At 36.8% G+C, this 22,994-nt stretch overlaps 2 protein-coding genes across 3 annotated transcripts in view; both read left to right on the top strand.

Annotated features, from left to right (window-relative positions):
• The first annotated feature begins 644 nt into the window (after positions 1 to 644).
• saa (serum amyloid A) lies at positions 645 to 2,207 on the top strand. Its single transcript, XM_012850711.3, has 4 exons — positions 645 to 753; positions 840 to 939; positions 1,049 to 1,187; positions 2,025 to 2,207. The coding sequence occupies exons 2-4, from the start codon at positions 852 to 854 to the stop codon at positions 2,161 to 2,163; spliced, it is 366 nt and encodes a 121-aa protein (XP_012706165.2). The 5' UTR covers positions 645 to 753; positions 840 to 851; the 3' UTR covers positions 2,164 to 2,207.
• A 9,544-nt stretch (positions 2,208 to 11,751) lies between these two features.
• apba2b (amyloid beta (A4) precursor protein-binding, family A, member 2b) overlaps positions 11,752 to 22,994 on the top strand; it is a 67,048-nt gene continuing 55,805 nt past the window's right edge. Inside the window, exon 1 of one of the 2 annotated variants that reach the window (XM_012850712.3) lies at positions 11,752 to 11,893. The gene's annotated coding sequence lies outside the window, so the exon portion shown is untranslated. The remainder of the gene's footprint in view (positions 11,894 to 22,994) is intronic. The other variant, XM_012850714.3, reaches the window with a different exon arrangement.

Raw genomic sequence — 22,994 nt, 5'->3', positions numbered from 1 at the left:
GATAGTGAGTCTATACATGTAGACTTAAAAAATCAATCCCTAAGCTAGAGGGAAATGCTGGCTTTTTGTGTGATTTGTTGCAATACTTTGTTGCATAATGTTTTCTTCACATTTTTGCACAGGGGGCTTTACATACTTACAATGCAAAGCTTCTCCAACCTATATAATAACTGAAAACATATAGGATGTTTGTGAGCCAGTACCATTTATTTCTAAGTTTCTCAACACAGATCTGTGGAGTTTAAACAAGAATGTTTAAGTCACCCTCATATACCAATCCTCTACCACAGACATACCTTGACTGATTAGGTGGGTGGATGGATGGTTAGATGGTTGGTTGGTTTACTTATTTAAAAAGTTTTTTTTTTTCAGTTTCAAAATTGTAGGACTAGCACTGAAACATTTTTAAATTAAGCTCGAGCAGAAATAGAACAGAACAAAATCCTATAAAGCAGTGGAAACAGAAAACTTGGACAAATTGACCTTTTGTGCAACTTGATCAAGTTGCACAACTTGATCAAGTTGCACAACTTGATCAAGTTGCACAAGTTGATCAAGTTGCACAAGTATGAACTATGTTCCTTCCCAATGTTTACCTAACTTCAAACGTCTCCGGCCGTCTCTGAACTAAACATGGATTTTCCCTGTTTTTGAAATCCTACTGACCATTCTGTTCCCTAATATAAAAGAGGTCTTGTTCTCCGTGTTGGAACATTGTGTGCTTGAAGTTTTAACGTCTGCACAGTCTGTGAAGTAAGTACATTGAATCTAGATAATAAAAAACTCCATAAAAATTCTACCTATATCTTATTTTTGCTCCTTTGTGCTTTTTGTTTTAGGCATCTGCAACAATGAAGCTGCTTTTGGCAGGCATTGTCCTAATTTTCATCTCTGGATCCAAAGCTCAGTGGTACAAGTTTCCTGTTGAAGCTGCTCAAGGTTGGAAATACGACCTGTTTTGAACCATAACTTAACTCATCCCTGGTATTATCTGAGAGTCTTCAGCGTTATATTAAATGAATATTTGGTGTTTTGTTTTCTTGATAAGGAGCTTATGATATGGGCAGAGCCTACCTGCACATGAGAGAGGCCAACTATATCGGCGCTGACAAATACTTTCATGCCAGAGGAAACTATGATGCTGCGCAGAGAGGGGCAGGAGGCGAATGGGCTGCAGAGGTTATCAGGTGATACACAAAGAGCAGTACTTTAAAATGATTGTAAATTAATCTTTCAGAGGTCAAACACTAACAAGGAAATACAGCTAGGGGTTGATCATGTATTAAACATAGTTTGCTTTCTTGAAATCTCAGCGACCTTGAGCAAAACGTTAGGTCAAGAAAACCACAGATGTGAAATGCAGAACTCAGAGCTGCTCGTGTCTGAAATATGCTCGTATTTTGACCAAAGCGTTGAAATATGAGCATATTACCTCGGTGCTGGCCTCTCTTTATTGGCCTCCTGTTCAGGTTCAAGCTGACTTCAAGGTGCTCTTGTTAGCCTATAAAATTCTTCATGGATGTGCCCTCTCCTATTCAAATGATCTTATAAACATGTGTGTACACTGATTGTGCCCAAGGTCAGGAAAAAGACTGCTGGTGAGCGAGCTCTCTCATTTCGGGCTCCAAAGCTTTGGATCAGTCAGACGCAAACATGCTGTAGAGATGGTTTTAAAGCAAGGCTAAATAAACATTTGTTTTCCCTTTGTTTGGTGTTGTGAGATGTATTTCATTATTTTAACCTTTTCTCTTATTTTTTTTTTTGTTTTATGTATTTATTTTCAAGTCTTATGTCTGTTTTACCTGCTTGTAAAGCACTTTGATTGAAAGCGATTTATAAATAATTATTTTTCCACTTTAACAGTAAGTATTTAAATGCCATGTCTTTTGGATTATTTAAATACATTTCAGGACCATAAAATGGTCTAGAATAACATTTTATTAGTCAGTTCATCGCCTCCTGGTCTCTGCAGTGTTTTTGCAAGTTTGTTTCTAAAACTTTGAAATGTCTGTTTTCCCACTCAGCGATGCCAGAGAGTGGGTGCAGGGAAGCTCGGGCCGTGGTCACCTGGACTCAGAGGCCGATCAGGAAGCAAATCGTTGGGGACGAGGAGGAGGAGATCCCAACAAATACAGACCAGCAGGACTTCCTGACAAATACTGAGAGAAGACTATCATGTGTAATAAAACTCATGATGAAACATTAAAGTGTTGGGCCTATTAATCACAGAGTGCAAATTGCAACAATCTAAGTCACGATCTATGACAAATTAGAATGGGTTAGTTCTCTTTTTTTATTTTACTTTATACAGAGACTCTCATGAAGAGTTGCATACAGTTGCGACAATGCTGAAATAAAAAGAGTCTTGAGCAAGAGAGTGTGAAATTGCTAAAAGAAAAGAAAACGTGTGAAAAGACAGGACTGAAAATAACACAAATTCCAAACATTATGACTGATGGAGCACAACCCCTCCTCATATTAAAAAAGGCAAACATAGAGAATGACAAACGAAACCAAATAAAATGAGGTGACGAAAATGTAGCAGATCCACAGGAAACCTGGGCTCCTACTGGGACCTCTTAGCACAAGAAGAGCATTAAGCAGGTGAAGGATTGAATGCTCCAGCTGCTAATAAATGGGTTTTGGTCGAGCACTGAATGATTTCTTTTCACTACTTTTCTTTTTACCTTTTTAACTATTGAAATTCTAAACAACACACTTTCCTTCACAGCTGGATTCACTAAAGGATTGCACAGTTTGCTGCATGGGTGAGGGACCAGTTTTCACATCCTCCGTTTAAGCCCTTACCACATGTTCACTGTCCAAAAAAAACCTCAGTCAATCAACCCATATTTAAATGAGGTCATAAATGCATTTAAAAGAAAATCTGATTCATTCAATCTTGTTGAATTTAGGCCATGGCAAAAAGAGTTGGATTTTCAAAAAATGAATTGTTCCTAAAACTACCCTGGAAGCCCATCAGCCACCTCTTTGGTCATCTAGATTTGCAGTATAAGACACTTATTAAATCAGTTAATGCAGTAAGCAACCAAACACCAATTAATCAATGATATATCAGCTTGTCTGAGACCAGCTGTAAATCTTAAACTATCCTACTGATGACACCTGGCATTGATGAACATTCAGAAATTATAAAATTGGAGGCAGGAGGCATTTTGACTTTTAACTTTTATAATATTCATAATAATAAAATGTTTGCTTATGGAGTATTTGTTTTTAAAGGATTTATTACAGCAAAAAGGCAACTAAAAGTAAGTAAAAAAAATGTAAATGAGTGTATTTGTCCTTCATTTGAACAGGCAAGTTTGAATGATCTGCCAATTTTATTTTATTTTTTTGCATTTAAAATAGGAACAACTCATCTCCATCATCTTATTTTAAGTGCAGCATATCTAATGATCTTATTTTATGGGTCAAAATAATCATTCCATTGGCAAATAATCTTATTTACCTGCTCAAATTACTTTTAAACCCCATCCCAGCAGTGTTGACAGCTGGGATGGAGCTGTTAAGTTTCTTAGAAACAATCAGATTTTAAAGGTTTACCTTTGACTTTTCCTGAAGCTTTTTGTCATCAGCTGCAGCGACATTTGTAAAGTAGATGTTTATGGCGTTGTGTTTGGTAAATTTCCTAGAAATAAACCAGCTTTTAAGTGGGAAAACATTTGCACAATCAAGTACAAAACAACTTTTTTTTTCAGATTTTTTCAATTATACAACCATCATTAATAGCTTTTTCACTTGAATATAGCTGAAAGCTTGTAAAAAAAAAAATCCCAGCATGTTCAACTACTTATTTCTTTCTATTTACTCTTGTTTTCTTGTGTACCTGGATTTTGTAACAACTGCATTACCCAGTGCAGTTGTCAGTCACTGGGTGAGAGGCAGGGTGCACCGTGGAAAGGTCACCGGTCCAAAGTCTGTTTTACTGCATACCTCGTTGTAAAACAATATAAAAGGTGGTTCTCCCTTGTAGGAAATTCTGAGGTTTTACTGTAATGTCAGTAAAGTAGGATTAGATTTAAATTTAGAGACAGAACCTGCCGTATTGTATGCAGATTACAATAGTATTTTTTTTCTTTGCATCTATAGACATGAAGCTGCTTCTGGAAGGAACTGTTTGGATTTCTATTGTCAGATCTAAAGCTGAATGGTTCACGTTTACCGTTCAAGCTGCGAAAGGTTGGAGGTTCTGCTTTATGTACAACGTGCTGGAGGAAACGTTGATGCTGTGGAGAGACCAAAAAGGGGCAGCTCTAAACAGCAGTGAGAGATATTCCTTTGCTAAAGCAAGTTTAGCTCAAAAATCACTTCGGTTTAAAATGTATCTCGATGAGGGTCGCTTGTTAGATTAAAATTTCCTTGTGAAAATAGCAACCTTTAAGCAGGTACTAAACATAATTTTATGTAATATTCTAATTTTAAATGTCGTGTTTTCATTATCTGGAAGTGAAAAATCATCATATATACCTAAAAAATAAGCTTGCAAACATCAGTTTGTATAATCAATCTATTTAATGTTTCATTTATTCAATTTAGTTACCGAAATAAATGTACTTTTCCGTGATATTCTAATTTATTGAATACGGTTGTGCAGTGCATTAAATCTTAATTTAAAGCAGACAATCATAATTTATTAACAACGACAAATACAGTTTTTTAAATTGACTCTTATTTGTATTTCTAACCATTGGATGGCAGTGCCGACCTGGATATAAAATACTAAACCGAGAAGCGCTGGCTGCTTTTTCAGATTCAGTAATTTTCTTTCAGTTCTGACTTACTGAAGTTTTCAGTGATGTGTATTTGTGATATGTATTTAATGGGTCAGCATGTTTTGTTGTTAAATAATTCCTTTTTGCTAAACCAGAATCAAGAAGGCCAGTTTTAAAATTTAGACACTAAAGTCCCATCTTTAAAATTTTACAGGCTTTTCACCCTGATGGATAAAATTTTTACCATCTATTTAACTTTTTCAGTGATACCAGCCAGTGGCTACAATGAAATGCAGGTTGTGTTATTCAGAAAACCGCAGTTGAAGGTCTGTTTTTTTTATACTAATGTCCTAATGAGACATTAGGAAGGGTTTGATTGATGTGATGCAAATAAAAAAAGGCTTTCTTTTTTCAGTGTTTATCAAGAACTTAATATTCCATCACGTTATTTTATTATCTTTTTGAAGATATGTCTCACTTCCTATGAATAACAAAATTTGGGCTAGAATGAGAAATAATTGGATATCTTTCTCAGCTGAATGTATTAACTCATCAAAATGAGTTAGGGTTAAATTTTTTAATTTAAACTCAAACACAAGATTTTGGATGTTCTAAACACATCATTATTATTATTATTATTATTATTATTATTATTATTATTATTATTATTAGTAGTAGTAGTAGTAGTAGTAGTAGTAGTAGTAGTAGTAGTAGTAGTAGTAGTAGTAGTTGTAGTAGTATCAGTAATAATACTATAATATTGCGTGGTGCTTACATGTTCTCCGTGTGCATATCTGGGTTCTCTGGCCTCTCTCTCAAATAATATGTTAATGATAAATATAAAACAATGGCTTGCGGGACTTAAATTTAAAGCACTAATGAAAAAAACAGGAGTAAAATGAAATAAAACTTGTTGTTGGGCATGAGAGCCCAATTGTCTGTGGGTGTCCCACAGTGAACACCGTCCAACTTAAAAAAAATACTGACAGATTTTAGTCCATCAATAGTTCCTTTTTAACATCAATAGATTAAAAGTTGCATCTTTTTTCAGCCAATGAATCATGTCAAGACTGAAAGTTATGCTATTAAAAAGCCAAAGTTAGTTTTAATTGCAGGTAAATTACTTTATTCAGAACAACATACTAAACAAAATCATATACCAGATTGTGTCAAAACATTATTGTATTTTTTTTTCTCTCCCAAAGACACAAAACAGCTCTGAGTTTGCTGTGTGTTTTTCATAAGAGATAAAAGCAGGGAGACACCACTTGGTGGCAGTGCTGGTTGAAAATCAAGGGCCACTAAATATTAGTCTCCACATTAGATTTTGTGGAATATGTTGTGGTCATTTTTTTTATTTAGATCAACATAAAAAGAAATTGAGACCAATTCACCAGTAGTTCTTTGTAAAATGTCTGCTATATGACAGGAGACTGTTGTGCAATGAAATACGAAAAGCTGAAATATTTGAGGCAAGGATGATTTAGAATTCCTGGAATAAAGAAATCATCCAAAGTTTATTTGATTTTTAGATATTTTCAACCTAAGTTGTTTCTTTTTGGCAAAAAATATATAATATGTATCAGTTTTTATACTGATAAATAGGTCAAAGAGAAAATACATGTTATTGATTACAAAACAACAAAAATCACAATAATAAAAAACATAGCTCCGTTAAAGGTTATATATGTAATATATAATAATAATAATAATAATTGAACTTTATTGATCTTACTGTGGAGAAATTCACTTCTGCATCTTAACCCATCCCCTATCTATCTATCTATCTATCTATCTATCTATCTATCTATCTATCTATCTATCTATCTATCTATCTATCTATCTATCTATCTATCTATCTATCTATCTATCTATCTATCTATCTATCTATCTATCTATCTAACTTGTTAGATCTGCTATCTAAAACAAGAAAGAAGTTTGTAACTCTCCTTATTCTTGAAAAATGTTTGAATGCTATAAGTACAAAAAGAAACCAAGGTCTTGTGTAACAAAAAGTGAAACTAGAGGACTGTTTTATTATAATAGAGGACAATATTAATGATCACTTGCAGGAGACCCCATGCTTTACAGTAAAGTCAGCAAATTAAATTTAAATTTTCATCTACAGATTAATAAGTTACATGTATGTTGCCATATTTATAAGCATGAACTTTTCTTTCAGTGTATCAACCTTGTAACTCTCTGTGGCAGGATGTCTTTTGATTAAAATTTGGAGAACTGAACCGCAGTTGTTCAACTTCCCAATTCAAGCAGCTCAAGGTTTGCATTTTTGCTTCAAAGGAATGATGAGTATGCTGGTGAAGATTCTCAGTCATCCAGGTCACTCAAAAAAGGAAAGATGAGTACAGAATACTTCCTGGCTAACCATCAGTACAGCTATCATTATTTCCATTGAATAACATTTGATGTTTTTTTCCCTGCAAGGTGCTTTTGATATAGCACAAGCCCATGCGGATAAAAAAAAAAAAAGAATCTTACTGCAAACACTGACAAATATATTAATGTCACAGGAAAATGTGCTGCACTAAGAGGCACATTAAACAAATGGGCTGCAGAGATCATCAGGTGGGAAACAAACAGTATAAAGCAAATGAACAAGGGCTGTGGATGTGGGTTAGCATCTGTTTTACTGACATTCTTTGAAACATTCTTATTATTTTGTAAAGTTTATTCCAGTTGGTAAAAATATCAGTCCTCTCCTTTGATGAGTGACGTTAAGGAAGTAGATATATTAAATTCTGTTTTTCGTGGAATGCAAATGAAATAAATTGATGCAAAACTTTGGAGAAAGCGTAGCATTCCTTGATTGCTAAAAAAGAAACACTGTTACTACAGAGGTGGATAAGCTGAATTGAATGTTTAGATCTTGTCAGGGAACAGTTGACTATGTTCACATTTGTCATGGTTTATGTAAAACAACTGCAAAACATGAACACAGCTGTAGCACAGAGTGAGGGATCCAGACCTAACCTATGCCTCCATCTTCAGTTACAGAGAGTAGGTAAATCATACTGAATTGCATTTTGAATTAACTCATACATGATTTAGGTGGCGGGGAAACTACGGGGGCTGATGACCTATCAAGTTAATCACAACGTGACTCGTAAAAATCTGAATGTTCACACGAGATGTGATTTATTCATTTGTGTACTTGATGGAGAAACGTTTTTGCATCACTGCTGTTTTCATTTGTAGATCATTGTGTCTGTGGTAACACCAGCCATAATACATTTTCTTTATGATGTTGCAAGGTTTTTATGGAAAGAAATTTAATGTTTTCACTGTCGTTTTCTTTATTTTGCTCATTTTTATAAAGCTATTATTTTTTAGAAAATGTATAAATAGGTTTTAAATGTTTTCCCCAGATTGTTTATCTAAAATTTCAAAAGGTGTAAAACAGCCTTGACTTGTAGTGGGTTATGTTGTTGACGCAACATGATAGGAACTTGGACGCAGAGTTTTGGTTAAAAAAAGGATTTATTCATAACAAAAAAGAAAACATTCGTTTATTTACTCACGAGGCAAATAAGGACATGGAACTAGGAAGTAGGGTGAGCATAGTGGAAGAAACCAGCAGAGAGAAAAATAAAACCCTGGAGCTTAGTTTCTGAGATAGTAGGACTGGTGACATGCAAAAGAGCTGAACATAATCATCAGAATGCAGAAAAGCTGAGGGAAAAAAGCATAGCAGGGAACAGAAGGTGACAGTAAAACATAGAAGAAACATGGATGAAGCCAAACCTAAACATAAAAGAAGCTGCAAATCAAAAGGGAAAAGGTTTAACACTAACATTAGAGTCCAAATCAAAAAGCACCGAGAATAGAACACAGGAAATAACTAAGCAACTCTAAACAAAGGAATTATCTTATACCAATGACAGTATTTAAAAAAATAAATGATGAAAGACAAACATTAAAGAAAACCAAAACACAGACACCCATGGGTCATCACATGACTATTTCTATAGTCCATTTTGATACATAATAAAAATATCTGGTGGAATAGTAAGTTTAAGTATTTGAGGAGACTCAACAGTGTTTTAAATCCTCATTCAAATCATTCCTGCTTGTTTTCTAACCACTAGGGGGCAGCACTGGTCTGTATCTAAAATATCTAACTGTCAAATGTTGGTAGTGCTTTAAGATTTAGCTTTTTTTTCCAGTACTGGCTTACATAAAGAGTAAAACACAACACATGTCTTCTCTGAAATGCAATCCTGAAATAGTCAGAGCACTGATGTACTTTACCAGTTTTATTCTCTTGATGGTCACTTATGTTAAATGTAAAAATATACAAATTTCACTTGAATACTTGATTTTTATCTGAATATGCCATTTTATCAATTAACAATTGTGCAATATTTTCTTTGTTTGCTTTGGGAATTAACTTTACATTAGCTTGTTAATCATATTACTTAATCTAGTGTGGAACTCGGTCTGTGTTTTTGCCACTGTCATGTCTGAATTTCCCCATTGTGGGATAATAAAGGTATTTGAATTCTGTTATATTTTATTCTATTCTATGAATGATTTGGAGATTTGATGTTACAATCTATTTTCATTCATTGTGGTTCTGTTAACTAAGTTGCAGGTAACTCTCATTATACGAAATATGACTAAGGATGACCGCTCATTAAGCAGAAACAACTTTGAGTGACCTTCTTGTAGATGTAATTTACTTGAGACACAGTAATCACATATCCTTACAGCAGACCATGAGCACTCTACAAAAACTGTAGTTCTTTCATCACTGGTCAAAGTGGGTGAGAAAACATCTGATTAGATAACAACTTCATAATGTCTACTAGAATTTACAGAAAAACAATTGAATCAAGTCAACACAATTCCTACTCTGAACATAACATTGCATTTAATATTGCCTCTCTATAGTGACTGTTACAGCTTGTTTGGTCAAAGTGTGAATAATAAACATAGTTAGTGTTAGCTTCTCTTAATTACCTAGCAGGTGAATGCTAATACTGAAGTGAACAAACTTGTTCTCCATTGATTTTGTATCCAATATGTACTCAAAACTGTCCAGTCTCTGTCCCAACAGCATGAACTCAGCAGTTGGACTAAATAAATGACCCAGCAGTTTCCAGGGCTGCAGTCTCAGGCTCTGTGCACACGACAAAGATCCCTTGAAACAGCATATTTTTTTTGTTTGTCTGTTTTTTGGTTCTGTTTTTTGGGTGCAGTTAACACATCCATGACAACGTTTTATTTCACACTACAAGAAGCATGGGCCAATATGCTTCAACTTTCCAAAGCGTCCTTGGCCAAGGCACCTTAATTAAGCCGTTGCGTTACCTCCACAGCCTCCAATCGAATTCTACATCTTGTACATCAGCTAATTCATTTATTGCAGGGGTTAAAGTAGATGCACATCAAAAAGTTGCAGCCCAAGAACTAAGGCTGATATCCCTGTTTTAAAGTGTGCAAAAATGCATGGTGGCAGAGTACATGCAATATTAGTGTAATAATACTCAAATGAGTGTTTCCGACTTGCCAACTTTGTGGTTAAGTTTAACATATCATACAACTCTGGAAATCCCTTTAAAAAGGCAACACATTTTGCAACTTTTCCTGTCCTTACTCAAGACGTTTTGCCGCATTCTTTTAGCTTCAGTTGGACTGAAACATGTTCACCCCTCCACTTCCAGACTTTGGATGCAGAAGGGAAATAAACAAAAATGTAGAAAATCTATGTGGAGAGGATCTCTTTTGGGTCACTGGTGCCATTCTCCAAGCCCCTAAGGTGAAATTGGAAGTGTGAGTTTAAGAAACAAGAATTGAGAGAACAAAGTTCAAACGTGACCTAGTAATATTTATACCCCCCACCAGTGTTGTATAGTAACAAAGTATAAATACTTCACTACTGTACTTAAGTATATTTTGGAGTACTTTATACTTTCCTCGAGTATAATTTTTTTTGATAACTTTCACTTTAACTTCACTATATTTTCGAACTTAATTGCATACTTTTACTCCAATACATTTTCAATGTTTGGTTTAGTTACTCATTACTACAAAAAAAGAAAAAAAGAGAGAGAGAGAGAATTTGTATAGCACTGACCTTACTTGAAGAAGAAAAACTGAAAGCTTACAAAAAGGTTGTATTTTCTGTCTAAACTTGGTCTAAATTTCTTCTGCACTTGGTTTATATTATTTTAAGTGAATTTGACCTTCAAAGTTTACCAAAATGTAAAAAATGTCATTCAAACTGCATTTGCTTTGTTTTACTTTTTACTTATACTTTTCATTACATTACTTGAGTACATCTATTTTTACAGTAATTTTCATACTTAAGTACAAGACATTTCAGATACTTTAAGACTTTTACTCAAGTAGCACTTCAGTCAGTGACTTGGACTTTTACCAAAGTCATATTTTGGAGAGGTACCTATACTTTTACTTGACTCTGAGATTTCAGTACTTTATACAACACTGCCCCCCACCACCACCACCTAATTTAATTTTTTCTCATCCACCTGTTATTCCTATCTGCTGCAGTCCTATTTTATTAACTTAAGCCACATTCACCCAATTACACTTGCTAACGCACACACATTCACACACCAACACGCAGGTCGGTGGGTAGGTAATTTGGGGGTAAGTGCCTTGCCCAGGGGCACATCCACATGTGATAAGGGGAAGCTGGAATCGAACCTACAAACTTCCGATTGCAAGACGACGGGGGAGGTGGAATAACCAGCACGTGTACCAGTGACAGTTAATACAAAATAAAATGATAAAATAATTTAGGTTGACGGTCCCATGCCCAAGTTTTGCCATTTGGCCCCAGCATTGCTGAACCTGCCTCAGATTTTTAACCGATTTTAAATGGCTATGTGCAGTAAACTGGGCTCAGTGAAGCGTGGTGAAAAATCTTTGTCCAGGAGACGACGGGTCTCGTAGTGTGGGGTGAGGCGAGGGGCTGTCGCGCAGGCCTGTTTTCACCAACCAGACAACTGCAGAGCTCTCCGCCTGCGTGTTATGCTGGTTCCGGGGCGCAGTGATCCGCGGCTGCGCTCCGTACGCTGGCTGTCGGGTGAAGCACACTGATGCGCCGCCCGCCAGCCCCGTCTCTTATAGCCTGAAACGGAGCGGGCTCGTCCACATATGACTTTCTCCAGGTAAGGGATCTTTTTCTTTTTAATTATTATTAAAGAAAATTCAAAAGAACAATTCTATAAAATCTAGACAGAGGCTGTAGTCGCGTTTCTTCTTGGTATCCGGAGGGGAGAGGATGCTGCTGGTCGCTTTGCCCGTGTGGGTTCGTCCTCCTCAGCATCAGCGTTGTTAACAACAGGGCTGCTGGGCTCGGAGGGGAAACGCTTCTCGCCTCACGAAGTCTGCGTGGATTTTAATGAGGAAACTCTGTGTAAATGTCGAATGAATCGTGCGGATCCCCTGTTCACACCTATATCGCTACATTTTCCGGCGACTCGTCAGTGCGCAGCCCAGTCTACGCCTAAAATGTCATCGATTGTAGTTAGGCAGTGTTGCAAATAGGCCTTATACATTTTCATGCCGTTGCAACTTGATTCATTTTCAAGGGACGGTAATGTTGCTGGTCCACATCTCCTCTCCAGCTTGGAGCGTGTGCCAGCTCCGCCTTTTGCTGGAGCACCTTATTCAGCTCAGCCATCACTTCTGCTGCTTTCTTCTAAATCTGTGTATATAGGTTATGGCATTTATTAAAGAAGAAAACAAGAAGATAAATAAGTTTTATTTGGTAAAGAGGAAAGGAGTGCGGGGCACAACTGTAGATCTTATTGTGTGATTAAGATATGGATTTTTCAGGGTGTTGAGATCAAAATCCTTTGTAAAGGATGACCCCTGTTTGATGTTGGATCTGTGCATCCTTTAGTCCCAGCCACAGGCAAGGACAGTTGTAGATATGCGTAGTGTCTGGGTGTTCTTTGTTCTCGGGGAGCAGGGGACAGTGTATGCTTTGTATTATACAGTACATCTGTCTTTGTCAAGTAAGGCAGAATGCATTTCCGTACCAGTTTAGTACCAAGGCATTTAGTCCACTTCAGTAGCATCCCTTAGTGCTGTCACATGGCAGCAGGGTAAGTTTTGCTATGCTGATTTCCCCTTACAGCAGTTTAATATCAATGCTGGCCTAGTGTACAATGTAGAGTGGTTAGATAGTATTGATTCTATTATTATTATTATTTTATTTTTTTTTTACTAAACATTTGCAATAACTGAAGTCTTTTACATCACTGTAGAGGAATTTATGCCCACTCCTTTTTGAAATATTTTCTTAATTTAGTTACATCGGAGGTTTGTTGGGCAAGAATGGCTATTTTTGTAGGGGCCACATGGACCTTGGTTAGGGTATTAACTGGTTTTGACTGAATTGAATTCTTTGGGTCATTGATCTGCTGCATAGTCCAAATCTCTTTAGGCTTAAGGTCACTAACAAATGGACAGACATTCTCCCTGATATTCTCCTTTAGGGTTTTGAGGCAGCTATGTAGCCCCAGAACATTACATTACACCAAGTTTTAATGTCTTGTCATGTTCTTTTTCTGAAATGATATGTTACTTATAAATAAAATATAATGGGACGAATCTCATCCAAAAGGTTCCAATTTTGTCCACAAAATATTTTACCAAAAAGTTTGTATGATCAACATTTTTGGCCAAATATGAAACAGGGCTTTGCATTTTTGTCTAATTTATTTTGATCAGCAATGGCTTTTGCCTTGGATTTCTCCCCTAGATGCCATCATTACCCAATATCTTTATTATTACTGAGACATAAATGCTGACCTTAACTGAGGCAACAGTGGCTTGCAGTGCTCTGGATGTTGTTAGGGTTTCTCTTGTCACCTGCTGATTGAGTCTCAAGAGAGACCGCTAGCTCCTGGGAAGGCTTGTCCCTGTTCCACGTATTATTATTTTTTTTTCCTTTTGTCTCTCACTGTGGTTCTCTGGAGTCTCAGAGCTTTACCAATTGCTTTGTAACTGTTTCCAGTCTGATGTCAGTGAATTTGTTTCTCTTGTTCTTGAATTTCTTTAGATCGGTACATGATGTATTGCTTTTTGGGACACTTTTCGCAGCACCATGTAATGTTAAGATAAGGTTCAGCATTTCTGCTATGTTCACAGGATTTCAATGGACATATCAGTGTCCAAAGCAAGATGATTTATCTAATTAAAAATTTGGTTAAATGTTGCAGTCTTTGTTCTGAATTTACATACGTCCCTTTTCTACTATAAAGAAAGCTAACATAAATCAGAAATGTATCAAGAATGACTTTCCTTAACCTCTATTTGAACCACTAATCTAACAACATGTAGTCAGCATGTAGGTGGGACTGCACCTACATTTAATTTAGGACTGGTTGCTATCAGGGATGCAGATGATGTGCAGATGATGTGGCTGATGTCAGTGTATCTGTAACACGCTGTTATGATATATGTTCTGGTACGCTTTGTGAGAGCGAGCGCTGCGATTAGGCCGTATCAGTGAGAACTCCTCGACAACAGACTCCCTGTAAAAATGGTTTCTGGCTGCTCGTCTTCGGGTCACGCAGACGTTGCCGAGGCTGCGGGAAAAGGGGGGCTTCTGTCTCCCTGTCAGCACATTATTTTCCTTGTTAATATTACACCGACCAAATCTTCCATTTAAAACAACGCAGATATAGATTCAAACAGATCTCTGCTGTAAAAATAAATACTGACAATGGTAACAAAAAAAGTTCATTTAAAAAAAAAAAAAAGAGAAATCTTTTGAACAGTTAAGATGAAATCCATCCATAAAATTTCTCTGGTAAATGAAAAATCATCCTTACCCTAGCTAAATTCCCTGGGCCATGATTACTGTATGTGGAGCATGTTTGACTGTGTTTACTCTCCTTGCTTGGTACCACGAGAATGCTTTTTCTCTGAACAGATGCCCTGAAAGTATTGCAGCGACGTCCTCAGACAAAGCTAGACTCTCATCAATGTGCCTTATGCAAGGAGTGCTCAGAAAGTCACTCTAAAAAGAGTCAAACCCTCTAAAGTATCACCTTAAACCTATCAACAAAACTACCTGAAAAGAGATTCAGAAAAATAGACACAAGGAAATGGTGTTAAAAGTGAAATTTTGGCACACAGGAGAAAAGTGATGTGGCTTTGACAGAAACTTCTAAATACACAAACATGCTATGCTTATAAGTTAGGTATTAATTGTTGTTTTTTTAGGTGTGTCCTCACTATATCGGTGATTCATTAAGGGGCACTTTGTGCAGCACCTGCAGTAAAAGACTGACACTCATTCTGCAGCCTCCTGGGGTCTTACTCATACTGCAGCTGTAGGGTACTACACTGATTCTGTCGATGGGCCAGAAATAGAGGCCTGCCTCCAGTCCTGCTGCACAAAAAATGCCAGATCATCAGTATTTGAGAATCTGTGATCCATCACCTTTTTTAGTTTCTTCTTTTAGATAATATAGATTTAGAAACAAATATGTCTGGCCTGGAATGGTAAATTGCAATGCCATGTTTAAATCTTTTATAAATCACGTTTTGTCCGAGGACGGATTATTTTAAAGCTACTAGCCGAGCTTTTCTGTAAAGTACAATTCAATCCACTTTAGATATCTCTAGTCTGTTACTTATAGAACAACAAGCTGCAAAGAGTGATTTTGTTTGTTTTTAATCTTGATCAAATTTACCCTTACTAAATTATGTTTTCTTATCATATAATGCACAATGTAGGTCAACTGATCAAAGTTTTAAAAACACTGCATTTTTGTAAAACTTCAGTAAAGATCTTTATCTGTTTAATGATCAGGAAATTATGCTAGTTTAGCATTTAATGCTGGGAAAGCTGCATCATTTGAAAGGAGAATAATGTTTGCCAATGCAAGTAAAGTTTGTCTTTATTTAGGACTTAATTATAGTAATTGATTAATATTTTTTTTACTTATAATCTGATCTGTGTCAATGTTTGTCACCATCCTGATAGACTGCCGAAACCACGTTTCTACTGGATAATACTGAAGATTTATGTATGATCAGTTTTATTGCAAAGGCTTTAATAAACTAGACATTGAACTTAAAATTTTAATTTAAAATAAAAGTTCACTCTCGCTGCACATACATTTTGATTATACTCTGAACTCCTTTTTCTTCAGGATGGGTTTATAAAATAACGTTTTTCTCTTGTTTGCTACGTATGGCACAGATTTAAGATTGCTTTAGCTTTTTTGTTTTAGTCATATTGGAATGAGATGGTGGGTTGCGCAGGTTTTCTGTGGGATTTATCTCTGGATGACGTCAATACTCTCATTGCTCAGCTTTAGAAACTAATCTATACTCAAAAAAATAAAAAAATACCTCTAACAACAGATTATTACTACATCTTACCAAAGATTTTACATGAAACACTTTCCGGACTGACCTTGTTCTCTCACTTTCTTAAAATCGTAACCTTTTCGCTGTTGTAATATACATTGGAAATGTTTCTATGCATTGAGCATGTTTAGATGTTGATGAGGACGTTGCCTTTTAGATCAATATGCAGCTCAATTGTGCATTTAGATAACCAAGCTGACCTTAAGTCAAATTGAAGTATTGGACAATACAAAAACCAATCTATTAGCAGTGTGAGTGGGAAGAAAATAGAGCATATATGGGAATTGGATTTAAATTCTTTAACAACACAGCTTGGCTGGCTTTTCGGATTCTGCTTTGGTTTCCTACTAATTTGAAATCAGAATTATTATCGCGGGGAAATGTTTTGCTGCTTCTCATGGGGCCTTGGTTACAGCATCAGGACTGAGTCAGCTCTACAAACAATTACTCAGCATAAAAGCCTCTGATAGATAGTGGTACAGCTATTGCAGTGTTTTATGGAGAGAATTCAGTTTGACAGTCATGGATAGATTTCACTTTTGTTTCAGTCAAATTTTGTATCTAGTGATCACAGCATAATGCAGTAGTTCTCAAATGTGTTCTGTCTTGCCCCGCTATGGAGAATGAAAACATTTTAGCCCCCTCCCCTATCCCAACCAAATGGGTCAAAAACCTAACTTTTACTGCTTTCTCTCTTAGTACATTGAAGCGTCACTCTTAAGATTATCCAGAAAATGGTTAAATATATTCTATAGCAACTACAGATTTTCAACATTGCCACATTTTAAATGTACATTAATGGTTAATGGTGGATTTACATATTACATATTATCCCTATGCAAATGGCGCGGTCGAGGTCGGTGAAGCAGCCAGCAGTGAAATCCACACGGTTAAAACGCCGTGGTAGCCACGGTCAGAGCGGTGCGGTGACTTTGGCTGGAGTTAAAAAAATCTGACCTTTCATTAATATTATTCGTCCACAGACTATGTTTGCTCAATGCATAGAAGCCATTGCTCTGAGGATTACAGAGAATCCCTTCCTACTCATACAACTGACTGCAGATACACACCAAACAGCAGATGGTATTGGTTGGTGTGTAGTTTGAAATAACCAGCAAGTAATTACCCAATGCCAGCATAAGCATAAATATACAGGGAATTCTTGGTTTGGCCATTTTCTTCACTCTTAAAATAGTGATAGCCCTGTTGCATGTCTTTGTGACACTAAAACAAGTTAACAGCTCTGTCCTCTGAAGCTTCCTTGACCCAGTGCGGGTAGTGGGATATAGGAGAACTCAAAAATGACAAAGAACAAAAATAACATCACTTTTGGAAAATGTCTCCCACTTCACTCCTTTGCAGAACAGCAGAGCTCCATTAGCAATCGGCCACTGCATCCTCAATGTATAATAACCATCTAACGGTCCTCCAGCATCTGTTAGACTCTAAGACCCTCGTTGCTCTTCATGAATCCAACAGTTTGTTGACATTCCTGCTATTCTTTTTGCAGGTCCATATTCTTATGAATAGTCTCTTTTTGCAGCAATATACAACAACACAGTTTGTATGTCCTATCAATATGCATCAAAATTGGACATTTATTAGAATCTGCTTCGACCTTTTTTTGTAGCTGTACAGTTTTTCTTTTGTTGTATATTTGACCTTACTTTGTTTTTATCAATATTGCTCACTTATGTGGCTCTGTGCTTTCTGTCACTTTGATGCTTAATACATCAGAATATTTGCATGAAGGGACAATAAAGCATTATTATTTTCTTATATAATGATTATATGTATTGTATAATAATTGTAAGGTAAAAATATAAATAAGCATTTTACATTCACAGAAAATTGCACCGATAGTTTTACATGCGTTATTATCAAATTGTTGTATGTATCAGACAGAATTTGCTTTTATTTTGTAGAACAAGAAGCGTATTTGTAATGGCACTAGCTAAACAGTGAAATAATAGGATGTAAAGGCTAAAGTTAGGTTTATTTTGCTCTGAAATGACCCTAAGTCATTTAATACAGTGCTACAGCAGAGAGATATTTCTTACTCAGGTTGTTATGAACCGTTATTGGCTGCGGCTGGTTAATGTACCTGGCCAATAAATCAAACACACTCCTCAAATGAAAAAATATGCATATCCTTTTAGAGCTGTGATCTATTGGTTACTCCTGTCAATATTTGCTCAATGGTTGCATTAAATAAAATCAGACAAATCTGAGAGCTCCCATTAACTCTTTTCACTGGCACATAAGTACTGTGCGTCGTGTTCATTTGTGTATACTATGATTACACAGTGGGGAAATTATTATTTATATGCTCAAATAATTTACGCTTGCATATGTTCAGATTACATGAAGGAAAGGCTAACTTAAGACTCAAGTCCCACATGTCAAGTTTAAGTCAAGTCTCGGGTTATTTAGAGTGAGAGTGTAATTAAAATCTGAAAATTTAAGACCAATTTAAGCCTAAATTGCCTTAGTCCCCCTTTCTGTACATACTTATAACCAAAACAAAGGAAAAAAGGACAAAAGGTGGTATTTGCCTGGTTTTATTTCTTCTTGTTTATTTGAAATAATATCCGTCACGGTTTTATCACAGGGTCGTAGGATAAGAACAGCCTAAGACTCCCTGAGTAGTTATAAAAGTCAGTGTTTATTAATAATCACACTTCTTTTTTATCTTTTTTTTTTCCCCCTAGATATTTCGCAGCCCACCAGTGAACCACAGCTTGCTATGACAGATTTTGAACCTGTCACTAGTTGAGGCTTGAGGAGGTTCAGGAGACATATTGCAGGGAGGCATGATGTGTTGTTTAGGCTTCCCTGAGTGTTCGATATGACACTTTGCTCTTTCAAGTGTGAAGACCAAAGGCGCGATGCATCTAAGGTCTTCAAAGCATGCAGGGCTCCAGGGAGTTTCAAACCTGGGTTCATGTTTTAACTCGTCTTTACTTTCCAACATAACCTTTAAGACCGCGGAAAGAATGCACTGCATTTTGTTTTATTTGTGTAAATTGCATTAAAATTACATTGAGACGTGATAACTACATTAAGGTATGTCCTTTTGGTTTGGATGTGCCTCTCCTTAAATGGCATCTTGAACAATCCTTGTGCAATGTTTGCTTTAATACAGATGAATTAATTGAATTCAGTCTGTAATAAGGTAGCATTAACAGTCTAGAAAAATGAAGCCAAGTAAATCGTATGCACAGAATTTCACTTCACTTAATAGTCTTGAGATTTAAATGAGTTCAAACCGGTTTCACACTTTGCGGCTAAATCAGGTCAGATTGGGAGCAAAGCTAAATGGCAAAGAAAGGAGGTGGAGTGTGGGGGGGGGGTGTTAGGAATGGAAGCTGTTCTCCTGCAGTGCTTGCTGAAAGAGAAACCCATTCATAGCTGCATTAATCATGGGTGGCACAGAAGAATGGCTCTGAGGCGGTGCCCAGAGAGGGAGAAAGAGGAGGAAAAAAAGAGAAGCTTTGAAACAGTCTTATTCATTAACTGGATCTATCCGAATGTCGGCTTTCTGCTTTCACTTACGATCAATCTGTCTTAGAGGTGCCATATTGTATAATGTCTGAATTTTCCAAAATTTGGACGAGAAGTTTTCCAAATAGAGTTGTAACACTTCTCTGCTGTATAATTTATTCAGTTTGTCTGAACGTCTAAAGAGCCCCTGTTTATTCATCTCACTGACTGCAAGAAACTGAAATGATAGTCAAAGGTTGAACATACGGTGGGAACATTTCTGATAAAAGGATCTATTAAAATGAACATGGTTCCTTCAGAAACATTCACACAGAGTGTGCTACCAAGCTGAGGAGTTTATAATGCGTAAAACAGTGAGAAAGAAAGACTATTCTGATAGGAGATTGTTTACTGCTGGGGTTCACCATACCTTTAGGGTTTTATCTGAGTGGAACTAGCTTCAAAATGGAGTCCAACCCTGATATTGATCTCCAACTATTGTGGTGTAGTTCAACAAGGTGCAGGGACATAAAGCACATAAACCATAAATATAGTCTGAAACAGAGAGCCCTGGGCACCGCGCCAGAGTGAAACTACCAAAATAGATTCCTCAGAGGCACAGAGGCGCACTGCTGGGGTTATTCTCCCATCAGAGTCCCTTTCCTATTACACCCATTTACTCACAATTACTTGGTTATTTGTCAAGACAAACCGATGTTAACGGTTATGTTTGACCTTGACTGTTTATTTCTTGGAGCCATTTGTTGATTTTCCTATTCAACGATCTCCAAAGAAGGCTGCATTGCTTGTCCTAATGATTCCGTGTCGTCTTTATGAACATACAGCACGCACCGCATTTATTTTCCACGTAGACGTTTGTTTGCACATCCTGCGAGCGACATCAGAAACGTCAACCTTGGTTCCTTAAAGAAATCCGTCTTGAGACCACGACAGCGTAAGTGATCAAAGGAGACAAATGAAACGCGGCTCTTCAGCGGTTCTAACAGATGGCATTGTTCAGAGTTTGCCTCCATTTTAGTATTAGCACATGTGCAACTTTTGTGATCTCATCTTCCCTTTTCCTGGCTTTTTAGTCAGAAGATGAGCCCCTTGATTTAGTGTGCTGTCACTTACAATATGTCATCATTTTAGATGCATTCCCCGAGCCGGCGCCGTAACCATCGCTTTTTGTTTAAGAAGCAGCGTGACATTAGCATTTAGATGTGCGGGGAGCCTCACCTGCTGCTCTCCCTGTTGGAGCGTGCCGACAAATCCACATCTGCCAGGAGTCGTACTTCTTCTCTGTGTGGTGACAGATTGTAACTGTTTCATCAAACTCTGTCATGTAAGATGCAGCGGTAAATGTTTTCTTCCCTGCAATGCAGCAGCGGGGCGTCATTATTCGAGCATAATAATCAAGGTAGTTTTGGGTTGTTGTCGTTTTTTTTTTTTTTTGTAGCCAGGCCACTAGCCAGTTCGTTGATTGACGGCAGCGATGATTGTTCATCATCTGGGTGATAAAGTTGAAGGAGCACAACCAGATGTCTGTTGTGGGAGACTGGGTTCACGAGAGAGGGGAGAGGAGACTGAAACCACTGCTGTCTTGTTTTGTAATTTAAAATTAAAACCTGTTTTGTAATTTAAAATGAAAACATGTTTTGTAATTTTAAATGAAAACAGGTTTTGTAATTAAATATGATACGTGTTTGGGTTGTAATTGCTTAAATACATGCAACCCTGTGTCTTTGACGCATCAAACCTTTGGGTCAGAGGAAATGAGTTATGCCTAACATTATTATTTCCTGATGACCTAATCTGGGAGAGATGGTGCGTATTTGGATATTCAGTTGACAATTGGACAGCACTATGTGGATCTTTTGAAGTTGAACAGAGAGCCAAGTGGAACAATTATATATAGTACTATTATGGGGGTCTCACATGAGCGATTTAGTTACGTATTACCACTAACTGTGGAGCTTTACATTAAGGCGACGAGTCAGTCAGCCTAAAAAGCTGATTGTCTCATCACCTGTCTCTCCTTTGCTCTGCTGCTTGGTTTACAGGTGGGCAAATGTGACACTGATGGGCTCTGGAGATGCTATTATAGTGTATATCAGTGCAACTATATACTGTACTTAGAAACAGGACACTAGCGTTGTCTATCACAGCGAAAGCCTGATTTAAAAAAAATAGGCTTTAAAGTTTTTTTATTTTATTTGTGTAAGTGCATTTGCATTTACATTTGATTTAAACATTTTCCAAGGCAAAAAAGTCTGATAATAGAAAAAATAGTTAGATAAAAAAAAGATACATATTTCCTGATCTTATTACTAATTATGTGACCTAAAAGGTACAAATCTGTAATGATCAGAGGCAGCGGACCCAGAATTCAGCCAGACTAGCAGAGGTTTCTTTAAAAACAAGGATCTTTAATAACAGAAATAAAAAACGGAGACAAAATCCAAAAAGCCTGTTGCACCAAAAACGGCAGAGAAACAAACAGTCCAGTGGGGCAGGCAGGGCAGGAACAGACAGAAACAGGGTGGCTCAGATCTCTGGAGACAAGGGGTCAAAAATCCAAAAGTAAACCCATAAACAGAAACTTGCAGGTGGAGACTCACCCATACTCAACAAGACAACCTGGCACTGATGTCTGGTCCCAACAGTTTATATGGAGGTGGAGGCAGGTGAAACCGGTGAGAGGTGATTGCAGCAGGGGAGGAGTAAGGCAGGTGTGCAGAGTGGGTAATTAGACCAGACATCAGTGCTGAGGCCCAAAACAAGAACAGAGCAGAAACCAAACCTATAAAAGCTGACATGACAAGTGAACAGGAACAGAAACTACACCAGTCTTAATAAGAAACAAAACATCCCTGAAGAACAAACCTAAAAGATAAATCAAAGACTAAAACGGATTACATAACAGGATAAACTAACAGTAAACAAGCTAAACGGGAACCTAGACAAGACAAAACTCAAAGCAGTCAGAGAACCTAAGGCAGGAGAGGAAGCAAACTGAGCAAATAAACATAAACCAAGACGGAAACCAGAATATTTCAAAATCTGAATTTTTTAAACATTGGGGTTTTACAATACCACATTACAACTTATTTTAATAAAACTCATGATTGTTTTTGCTTTTGATTTACAAAACCCATAAATTGATGCACTCTTTCTAAAAAAAAAAGTCATTATCACTATTTTCTAGCCCCTCTTTCACCTGGGCTTTATAGACTTAATTTGTTGTTGTTCAAATGGTTTTGGATTTAAATGCCAAACATAGTCTTAGTGTCCATATATGATAGCTCTAAGTATTATGAATTTTAAAACTGAGGTGAATCAAAAACCCGAATTGTGTTGTCTCATGATTTATGGAGCATACGGATAAGAAAA

Source organism: Fundulus heteroclitus, unplaced genomic scaffold (genome assembly GCF_011125445.2).
Source record: "Fundulus heteroclitus isolate FHET01 unplaced genomic scaffold, MU-UCD_Fhet_4.1 scaffold_38, whole genome shotgun sequence".
Taxonomy (NCBI): Eukaryota; Metazoa; Chordata; class Actinopteri; order Cyprinodontiformes; family Fundulidae; genus Fundulus; species Fundulus heteroclitus.
Note: the sequence above shows the minus strand (reverse complement) of the source record. Positions and strands in the feature narration are given on the sequence as shown.

What these genes read in the sequence shown, in the direction of transcription:
- saa (XM_012850711.3), top strand. Translation starts at nt 852, where the DNA reads ATGAAGCTGCTTTTGGCAGGCATTGTCCTAATTTTCATCTCTGGATCC. An exon ending in TCCTGTTGAAGCTGCTCAAG is followed by an intron (nt 940 to 1,048) that starts GTTGGAAATACG and finishes TTTCTTGATAAG; the next exon opens with GAGCTTATGATATGGGCAGA. An exon ending in TGGGCTGCAGAGGTTATCAG is followed by an intron (nt 1,188 to 2,024) that starts GTGATACACAAA and finishes TTTCCCACTCAG; the next exon opens with CGATGCCAGAGAGTGGGTGC.